Source organism: Crocodylus porosus, unplaced genomic scaffold (assembly GCF_001723895.1).
Source record: "Crocodylus porosus isolate Cpor-Errol unplaced genomic scaffold, CroPor_comp1, whole genome shotgun sequence".
NCBI lineage: Eukaryota > Metazoa > Chordata > Crocodylia > Crocodylidae > Crocodylus > Crocodylus porosus.
Window position 1 is genome coordinate 821654 of NW_017728927.1, and position 10907 is coordinate 832560.

A 10907-nucleotide genomic window follows, 5' to 3' on the forward strand; every position below is an offset into this window, starting at 1 on the left:
GCACCCAGAGAGTGGTTGTGGATGGGGTGGTGTTGACGTGGAAAAAACGTGGGCAGTGGGTTACTGCAGGGTTCAGTCCTCGGACCAGTGCTTGTCAATGTCTTCATCAGTGACGTGGATGAGGGCGTGGAGAGCACTTTGTCCAAATTCATGGGCAACACCAAATTATGGGGAAAAGTAAACATAGTAGTGGGCAGGGAATGGATTTGAGCAGATTTGGACAGGTTGGAAGTGAGCAGAGCAGAATAGGATGGAGTTTAACAAAGATAAGTGCAAGGTACTACACCTTGGGAGAAGGACTCTCCAATACACTTACAGACTGGGAGATGACTTCCTAAGCAGCACAGCAGCAGAAAGGGATCTCAGAGTCAGTCAACTCCAAGATGAACATGAGTCAATGTAACAAAGGGAACAGTAAAGCTAACCGCACTCTATCGTGCATCACAAACAGATCTAGGGAGGTGATACTTCCCCTCTATGTGGCATTAGTAAGGCCACAGCTGGAGTCTGCATTCAGTTTCAGGTGCCACACTTCACGAGGGATATAGAAAACCTTGAGAAAGTCCAGAGGAAGGCTACTCAGATGGTTAGGGGTCTGCAGGTAAGGTCCTATGAGGAGAGATTGAGGGATCTGGATCTCTTCAGCCTCTGCAAGAGAAGGCTGAGAAGGGATCCAATGGCCGTCTGCAAATTCACTGGTGGCGGGCGGGGGGGAACAGCAAGAAATAGGAGATGCTCTATAGGAGGTGTGTGCAGGGCACCCTTTGGAGTCACTAGAAACAATGGCCACAAACTGACAGAAAGCAGATTTAGATTAAACATCAGGACAAACTTCTTTAAGGTAAGGGTTACCAGAGTCTGGAATGGGCTTCAAAGGGAGGTGGTGCTCTCTCCTACCCTGGAGGTCTTAAAGAGGAGACTGGACAAGCACCCAGACACTAGCACTTTCCTGCTCAGGGCAGGGGGTCGGACTCAGTGATCTACTAAGGTCCCTTCCAACTCTACACATCTAAAATCTATGAAAATTAATAGTAAAAAAGGAACTTAGATGAGACTTGTCAAATAAAGCCAAGATCCCACAAAAGACAGACACACAAAAGGAACTCCATCTACTGCAAGTAGTAGTTAAAAACAATGGGACTATTTACAGTATGTAAAGATGCATTTAAGTCCCCTCAGGGTCAGGCCAAAGTGCAGGCTGGTGTGAGCAGAGGTAAATATAAGAATCTTCTGTTCACATATTTCCTCTTTTGGTTTTCATGATCCAATGTTTTCATTTACTCATTTGAACACAAAGCAAGAAATAAAATGAAAAAGAATAAAGTTTATTTACAGTAGTGTTCCTAGGGATGGGGTATTGGGTGCTAAGGGTAGAGGAGCACCAGAATGGAGGCAGAGGGGTGCCAGAGCGGAGGTAGTGGGGCTTGGGACTCTGGCCAGGAAAAATGAGGTCAAGAGTCTCTACGTCAGCCTCATACACTCCCCCACACCATGAGAATCATCAGTCATTAATACAACTTGTTTAGCCTTAAACATTACAAATAAAATGGTCAGTCAGTTCTTCCTTACCTGCCAACAACCACATTGAGATTTCTGTTCTCTTTCCCAAGAGCTAGACATGCTGCTTACATTTCAGGTACAGTGAGTCAAACACCTGCCACCTCTCTATTAGGTGTCGGTGATGCTGCTAATTGTTGCTATGAAATGGTAAAAACCCCTAAGTATCTGAATCTGGCTTAATGACCAATTGGCCTTTTTATTTACCTAGTCAGGGCTGTACCAGGTTAGTGAAGTGGCATATTTAATTGCCTACCTGAGATGCCATATTTCTCACAAATGTCAAGATCAAGTTTCTGAGAGTTAGATTCCCTAAACACTTGTAATTACATGCGAATCAGCAACCTTGGATTCAACTGAGCTGTGCAGTTCTCCAGTAGTTATTTTAATTGTACACAATATGCTTTAAGTGCTAATTTACTAAGTTGGGACAGAAGAACCAAAACACCACTCTCCCACAGTCCTCTGCTACATTGCTAACATTTCAAATAAAGACCAGGTAGTTCTCCTCAGAGGAACTATAATGTGACAATTATGTTCTCTAGCTAGCAAACAAGCGCAGCTTGGAAATACAGGCAGATCTGATTATACTGAGGTGTAGCAATCTGAGAGTCAGGAGATGTTCCACATACCTTAAAACAGAAACTCCTTTCTGAAAGTCATGAATTTTAAGGATAATAATGTGTCAAAATTTATTAGATTAGCTATTTCATGACACAGGCCCAAAATTTCATATGTAAAAGTCTTCCTTTATGTCAGCCAGATTCAAAATGAAAGAGTTGTTAAATAAACAAATGCAATCTATATAATTTATTACACTAATCTTTCCAATGTAACTGCATTAAAGTAGGGATAGACAATTTTTTCCAACAGTGGGCCACTTAACTAGTTTTGGTGAGCTGTTGAGGGTCATGCATGTAAGATATTTCAGAATATATGATTTTGACAAATTATAGGTAAAAAATATATAATGAAAATCAAACATCTACTATAACATTTTAATTTTATTTAAAAAATATTTTGTCCCAATTTAGGTTTTTTTGAGTAGTATATATGGAGGTGATTGCATAAGAGCTCAAAATAGTTTTACTTTTGTACACTGTGGTATAGGTGTGTGTGTGTGTGCGCATGGGGAGGGGCTGACCAGGCGCTAGGGCCTGGGACCCAGCTGGGGGGTGGTGGGAGGGAAGTAGAGAGAGTGGGGTGGGAAGGAGGTGTGTGCAGCAGAGCTTGCCTGGGTGGGGTGCAGGTATAGTTCACCCCCCCCCCCGATGCCCTCATGGTGCTCTGCACGGGGCCAAGCCCTGCCCTCACATAGGGCAGCCTGCGCTGTGCTTCCACTCCATGGCTGCCAGTCAGCACTGCCTCAGCCAGTGCGCACAGCTTTCTGGTGGGGCTGCTCCTGGTGCAGCTGTAGCTGCCTGGGTACAAGTCAGCCCCTCCTTCCTTCAGCAGCTCCTCCTTACCTTTCTGCCCCTGCTGCACTGCTCCAGGCAGTGCTCGGAAGCCGTGAGGACGCATTCCAGGCACTACATGCCTAGCCAGGCAGGGTATTGGCTGGGGGGGGAAGCTGCAGCCAGACAGCCAGCTTGTTCCTGGCTGCCTTCCACCGACTCAGCTGCCCACAGGTGGCTGCTCATTGCGCTGGGCAGGCTGAGTGGGTAGAAGGTGGCTGGGAGCTGGAGTCCTGTGCACTGGGGTAGGAGCCACCTGACTGGGCATCTGCTGCCTGGCATGCATCCCCATAACTTTCCTGTGCTGCCTGAAGTGGTGCAGCAGGGGCAGGAGGAGGAGCTGCTGGAGGCAGGGAGCTGCCACACCAGGAAGGTGTGTACTGGCCGGGGTTAAGGCAAAGCTGTCTGCTGGGCATGGGGCAGGTGTGGGCAGAAGCATGGGATGGGCTGTCCTGGGTGGCAGCAGGTGAGGCTCAGCCCTATGTGGAGCACTGCAGGGGCAGCCAGGCCAGATGCAATCAACTGTGGATCTGGCCTGTGGGCAGGCATCCACATCAGTCAGTGGGCCAGATCCAGGCCATGGGCTGTATTTTGCCCACCCCTGCATTAGGGCCATATAACAGTTTTAGGTAGTGAAGGTATTCAGGTAAGAAGTCTTTGGAAAAAATGAGGTTCTGCTGCAGATGAGAGATGCAGGCTGTGGCTGTAGGTTGTCTTCAGTCATTTTAAGCTATCTATGGCTGCCACCCTCCAGTTTTAGGCCCAGATGCTCAAAGGTTACTTTGAAGATATGGGCCTTAGTTCTTAAAGCTGTTTTGCTCAACTCCTGGAAATCTCCCATGAATAAATGTTGACATTATTCATCAGAAAAGGCTGTGAAAGCTGATATGCCTTAGCTGGAAGGGAGAAGGATGTAAACAAGTCAAGAAAATGAATGAGATTAAAGACACGGAAGAACATCTTCTTTCTCCCCACAAAAGAGAAATGGTTCCTATTACATCAGTTAATAACAAATTAGTTAAATGCTAATCAAAGAACTAAAGATTGTGCTGCTACTAAGTTCTTACTTGTATATTGAACAATCATGGCTACAGTTACAAAAATGAACACAAAAAATGAAGGCAAAAACATCATCTCAAAAAGTTTATTAGCATGATTAAAAACATGAAGAACGACAGTCAGAGGTCAAGTAACTTCTTAACATGGAAGAATATCCATTCTGACACTTTATAGTCAACAATGTTTTTGAACTGAATGGACAGCCTTATGGCCAGATTTCACTTGATTGCTTTAACAACAATCCACACCTTGTATCAGTTTGCGTATCATCATGACTATTGCTTCTGTCCAATTCTGATTCCTACTGCAATTAATTATAAAAAAATATCTTCCATTACTCTTGGATTGCAGAATGCATTGTTAAGAGTTGGTAAAAAATTCTGAACTGAAGAGTGTTTTAAAAAAACTGTCCTTTCTAACCGTACTACAAAGAAATACATTAGTATTTTGGCCTTTAAAATTCTTACATGGTATTTTTTTAGAATGGCAATCCCAAATTCCTCTCCCTTTAAGTAATCATACATCAAACACCTCTTTCAGAGGCTGCTTCTTGGGTTTGACTCCGAAGATTTACTTCACATATACTTACACTGGCTTGAGGACGAAGACAGCATCATCTAATACATAGTAGTCATTATACATATCACCTTCACATAAGTATGGCAGTCTGGTGAAAGCTTCAATGGCAAAACCAGCTTTCCTGAAAACTTCCGGCAGGCTATTGACCTGTTCTTCCCAAGTGTGCCCCTTGATTTCCAAAACTTCTGAGGGCTTTTCCCACTTGCCACCTACTAAGAGAACAAAGAACTTTATTTAAAAACATTTTTAAAAACCTTTCCTGTCTATGGTATTCTCTTTGCAAAGCTGCTTACTTTCTACTCCAGAGTTTATGACCCATCCCCAGAACACATGGCTGGCAAAGCATCTGTAAAGCTCTACAGAAAGACCATCACACTGAGAGGTTTGGCTGGAGTTCAGAGGCAGGTGCCCCATAAAGCTCATTTTTTGTTAAGTTATTTTCAAAGGGTTTCCAAAGTCCAAGCACAAGTCCACTTAGCCAAGTAATTAACTCCAAATGGAGTGAGGCAGGGATTTGACCTCTGTGGACTGAGAGCATCTAATTAAGGGATTTAACCAAGATCTTATAGTGATCAGGGCCCCAAGTCTCTGTTGTTGAAGTAGGCTCCAGTTCCTTACAACAAATGGCTAACAACCATAAATCGGTCATAAAGTTTTCAGTGTGACCACATTTTCCTTAATATTCAGAAAACAAAAACAGAGGCTCACCACAATAATAGGATTTCACATTATTTTATGGAATCTTCAATTTGGGCTTGTGGATCACCATATACAAAGCTTCTATTCATCCAAGGGCGATTTGCCGACAGGTGAGAAGAGGATTGTGTGCTTGTGGCCTTGTTTTTTGTGAAAGAGTAGGTGAAGATTAAATTTATTTATTTATATCTCACCCTTTCCAAAAGGCTTAGAGCAACTTGCAATAATGCCTTTGTTAGGATAAGAAATCACAACATTTTCAATAACCAATGAAGCTATCTGAAACCATATAGCTAGAAGATAGCTGTTTTACAACAGCAGCAATGAATGCCACTGTCAAAGCAAATCTAATCCAATGATTTGGTTTATAATACTGTACCTTTAAGGATGTTACTATCAACCATACTGCGTGCCTCTAAACACATGCAAGCAGGAAGGACCCAAACCACATGATACAGATCACTCTGCAACTCCAAAAGTTTCCTAATGAAAAGTTCCTCTTTCTTTGAGTGGAACAATTTCTGGACAGACGCCGAGAAATGGCATTGTTCAAGTGCAAACTGATTCTAGCAGTGAAATTCACCTGGATTTTACATAATGTTGGTAAGGCATTTTATTTTTTTAAATTTACTGTACTTTTAACCTCCCTTGTATTTATAGCAGATAAATGGCAAGTTTGGCTGTTACAATTCTGAAGAAGTCTGTGAAATGTTGCGTGTCCTTCATACAGGGGAAAGTGCAGCAACAGTGACCAGTGGCTCTGTTGTTCTGTGACACAGAAAAAGGAGGATTCTTTACTCTTTTTCCCATGGAGGCCGATACATTCAAATCTGCCTAGATTTGGCCCACAAGGAATCTGAGTACAACAGTGAAGGACACAAAGTAACCAAACACTTAAGTAGTGATAGTTATGCAGTCACACTTGTACTCTACAGATCTGATTACAATCAATGCATATTCGGCAATAATCCCAGATCTGACCAGTGAAAGGAGTTCATGTTTTCTTGTAATTTTTTTTTGTCCAATACTTTTCTAGAAAAAGTGGGGGCACTTACGTTGGAATGGGGACTTTGCAAACAGATCTCCTAATTCTGTGCATTTAGCCCCTGACTTGAATAAACCAATGTTTGCCTCAGTTATACTACAATTGTAGATTTCAATAATGTTTTATAACTTATGGAAATGCCCTTTTAATACTAAATTGAAAAACTTTAAAGTTGTTAATGATTCAGTTCCTTAACTGAACTTCTCTGCTCTGCTCACCCTTCTCTTCCTCACTGTACTACTTACATTTTAAAAATGTCAAAATCAACAAGTGAAGCTGCTTGTTCTGCAAAACCCACAGACAAGTGTAACAATCTGGCAAGGCCATCTATGCACAATTTCTGAAGTCTGGTTGATGTTATAAGAACTGCTGCACTGGGAATGTCTCAATGTGCGTGAAAAAAAAATCACCATTTGCTGTCAAGGCTGTTTCACTCTCTCTCTCAGATCAGAAGTACTAGAGGACAGTTAAACTTTAATGGATATCATGTAAGCCCACAGACAATAGGATGGCTGTCACACAGGAGTAAAAAAGAAGATGAAATCAGCTTTCTCTAACTTCCCTGCAGGTGCTGGGACTTACAACCACAGAATTTTCAGAAGAACAAAGAAACAAAGATGTCTGAGACATTAAGGAGGGGGACCAGAGACACATGAAGGTTAAGCAGAAGGCAGGGGGATACTTTTCTACTGGGGCAGGGGGGGAGGGGACCTTGTTTAATTGTGGAATAAACTAAGGAAGAAGGTAACTGGCTGCACAGGAAAGAGACTATATTTTTTCAGAGGGAATATGTGTAGATGGGAGATCCTGGGTTTCTTGGAGGACACAGGCCAAAGAACATTCAAGACTGGTAAGAAACCTGAGGCAGAAAAATACATATGGTATGTATCACCTAGTCTAGATGGGTATATTGCTGTGCTAGCCAATGTGAATAAGATGCCTGAGAACACTTACAAGGTCTGTGTGCTGGTTCTCTTTTAGTTTGTGGCTACTAGGTTAGAGATCTACAAAGGCTAGGGGTGAGATCTGTTGTAGCAAGGGTAGCTGGACCTCTCAGTCCCACTGCTGGAAAGGGTTAACAAAAGACTGCCCTGCTAGGTCATCAGAGGTGTCAAGGCAGAACAGCGTGGTGGCTTACTCAAACCAAAGGAATCTCAAAAGCACATATGAGTCTAACATATTGGGACCCAGATGCTGTAGTCTGGTGAATGTCCAGCTGAGCAAGATCTACTAGGGTGGTAGCATAGTTGATTACACGCCATGCATATTTTGCAATATGTCTATAAATCTTTTGCTGGTACACTCCTTTCAGTGAAGTAGAAGGGCCTACATACAGTCACATAATTAATACCAAACTAAGTTTTTGTTTCTCCTCAACAGGTAGTACTACAGATGTCTGCAAAGTTACTGTTACACAACCCTCATTTAGGGAAGTGAATTATACTCTCAGCACCGTGGACATAACATGCAGTTTCAATGCTTCTGGATGCCCCGGATCTACTCAAGTTCTATGGTTTCGTTTTCTTGCTCTTAAGCATGAGGCTTTATGCACACCTGCGTGCACAAACACTGGCAAATTCAAAGTGACTGGACCATCTGATAATAAAGCTTCACTTCAGATCAGCCATTTGACTGTAAATGACAGTGCTGTTTATTTCTGTGGAGTAGCATTTCCACAATCAGCTTCACCCACCTCTAAGCAAACCGGTGAAGGTACGACTCTGGTGGTAAGAGGTCAGTCAACTACTACTTTCTATAGCAATACCTTAAAATCCAAAATATTCTCTTCACTTACGTAAACATTCAGACATGGTCCATGAATTCATTTACTATAAATTAAAAATAATTAAAATCGCAAACAGGGCCATGGTACCACCTAAGCTATTTCAATGAAATATGGTATCAACAAGAGTTCTGTATTTAGAGCCAAGATAGAATATCTCCCTAGTTTTAGTGGTAAGCTAATAATAAGCATTTTTTAACAGTTTACTAACAGGGGACACTCTTACATGTGCTCCAAGTGTGGGCCGCTTTAATTAAAGTGCTACAGTGTCTCATGCATCAGTGTCCTTGCCCTTCAAAATGGTGACAGGAGCACTTGAGTTAAAACTTGTTCAACGAACTTTAGTTTAAGCACCCCCGCCACCATTCTGAAGCGTGGGGGTGCCGATACACTAGACACTGGAGGCCATGAGAGCATAGTAATTACCACTGTAATTACAGCATGTTGGAGGAGCCCCACAGCACATTTACAGGCACCCAGGATACCGTACCCTCATCTAAATGCCAGTGATCCTCAGGAAATATTCTAGGAGTAGACTAGAAGATTTGTGCACTGCATCATACTATTTGTTCAATGTCAAAACTGCACACACCCTGCAACAAACTGCATAAAAGGGCATGGGTTTTGTTTATCAAAAAGGAAGTCATATAACGAGACGGACGCAGACTAAAAAAAGACTTCTGCTGAGAAACAGCCATTCTGGAAAGACTATCTACTGTATCTAGAGAAGGACCCTGGGGCAAGTTCACTATGTGACCAACATTTTCATTTCTGTGCCTCACTTTCCCACTTTTAAAAGAATACTCATGCTTCCAAGTTGTGAACAAAAAGCAAAGCAAAAGCAATCTTCCTCCAAAACCCTACAACACTGCCATCACCAAAAGACCTAATTAAATGGGTCTTGTCCTAAGAGCTATATTTTCTGCGTACACAGATGCTGAGACATACTCCCTGTATTCCAAAATAAAAGTTCAAGTAAACATGGCTTTGTCAGACATTCCTTAATCATATTATAGACCAGAAGGCACAGGGATTCATGGAGGACAAGCTTAAGTTTTGATCAGCTGGGAACTGAAGATGCATCATTAGAAACATTGTAATTTAGATATCAAAAATCAGCACCAGGGGGTATTAATGTATTACTAATGTGTGTACAGCTTTTAGTTCCTCAGATAAATAGGGCTATGGTGCAATGTATTATTTTTACTAAAAATATCATGCAAATAGAAACAGCTATACATCATTCTAACACTTTTTTTTAATGAATAGAAAGGACTGAAAAGGACACTGAAGAATACATCCTCATGATAGTCCTCTCATCCTTACTGTTTCTATACAACACCACAGTATTTGCAGTATTTATAGTCTACTACAAGGTAGGTTTAAATTTGATTTTTCTGATTTTTCTCCCACCTTTTAAATAACTTTCATGTTTTCTATTCAGAAGAGCCAAGGGCAATACTGGTTTGCAGAAGCATTTGCAGATGAGTTTTATATAACATGCAAATGCCCCCAAATCCTCATTATAACGATCCCCGTTATTTATGGTTTTTTAAAAAATAAGGAATTAAAAAAAAAAGGGGGGGGGGAACGATAGCATTATTTAGTTTAAACAAAAAAAAATCTAATATAGTTACCACATCAGCCCTATGGACTTATTTCTACTGATAAACTAATAACGGAATTTATATAGACATATGTGCAAGCTGCAGTGAAATAAACACTAATAACAAAATTTAAGATTTCCTTTAAAGCAATTTTTTTAAGTGCCATCATAATCAGTACTTGGGACTTAAATAACCTCAATAAAAGTTACAGAAGATAATAAATCCTTCAATGTTATCGCAGGGCAATGCATTTAGCATTACTACAGCATTACTTCAGTTCTGAGTTGGAATTTAAAGCTCTGTAAGTAACTATGACATTTTCTTGCAGTCAAAAACTAAATTACTGAAGAAAACTGAGAGAGAAAATGAAAATGGAGAGCAACATGTATGTTAATATTGACTTTACTCATTTGGTGCATCTTCAACTCGTAGATTTGTTTTTTTCCCTTCTTTCAAATATACATTTTGAATATACATTGAGCATGGATTTAAGTTGGGTGACTGAAGCTTCAAATAAAGGGCAGGGAATCTATAGAGCTAATAAACTCTGTAGCGTTTCATAGATTTCATAGACATTAGGGGTGGAAGGGACCTCAGAAGATCATTGAGTCCAGCCCCCTGCCCAAAGGGCAGGGAGTTAGCTCTGGTCATAGGATTCCAGCACAATACGCATCCAATTTGCTCCTGAAGGTGTTTGATGTTGGAGCTTAAACCACCTCCAACAGCAGGCTATTCCAAACCTTGGGGGCTCGGACACTAAATAAATTCTTTCTTATGTCCAGCCTGAAACAGTCTTGCATCCCTTGGGGCGCTCTGGTGAACAAATGTTCCCCCAGATCCTGATGAACACCCCTGATAAACTTACAGGTGACCATCAGATCACCCCTGAGCCTGGGCTTTTCCAGGCTAAAGAGCCTCATAAATCTCAGCCTGTCATAAGGTCTGTTTTCCTGACCTCTGATCATGTGTGTGGCTCTTCTCTGGACTCTCTCAAGCTTCTCCGCATCTTTTTTCAATTGTGGGGCTCAAAACTGGATGCAGTACTCCAGCTGCGGCATCACCAAGGCTGAGTACAAGGGGAGAATGATGTCTTGGGATTTGCTTGAGAAGCATCTATGGATGCAAGC

General features: G+C 41.7%; 2 protein-coding genes across 2 annotated transcripts in view; one reads left to right on the top strand and one right to left on the bottom strand.

The window, feature by feature from the left end:
- Positions 1 to 4139: 4139 nt before the first annotated feature.
- Positions 4140 to 10907, bottom strand: part of METTL9 (methyltransferase like 9) — a 20658-nt gene continuing 13890 nt past the window's right edge. The window contains exon 4 of the mRNA XM_019542234.1: positions 4140 to 4861. Within this exon, the coding sequence (XP_019397779.1) occupies positions 4656 to 4861 (206 nt within the window). The 3' untranslated portion in view covers positions 4140 to 4655. The remainder of the gene's footprint in view (positions 4862 to 10907) is intronic.
- The window catches only part of IGSF6 (immunoglobulin superfamily member 6), an 11201-nt gene continuing 5107 nt past the window's right edge, over positions 4814 to 10907 (top strand). Inside the window, exons 1-4 of the mRNA XM_019542230.1 lie at positions 4814 to 5948; positions 7771 to 8124; positions 9443 to 9549; positions 10109 to 10165. Of these exons, the coding sequence (XP_019397775.1) occupies positions 5885 to 5948; positions 7771 to 8124; positions 9443 to 9549; positions 10109 to 10165 (582 nt within the window). The 5' untranslated portion in view covers positions 4814 to 5884. The remainder of the gene's footprint in view (positions 5949 to 7770; positions 8125 to 9442; positions 9550 to 10108; positions 10166 to 10907) is intronic.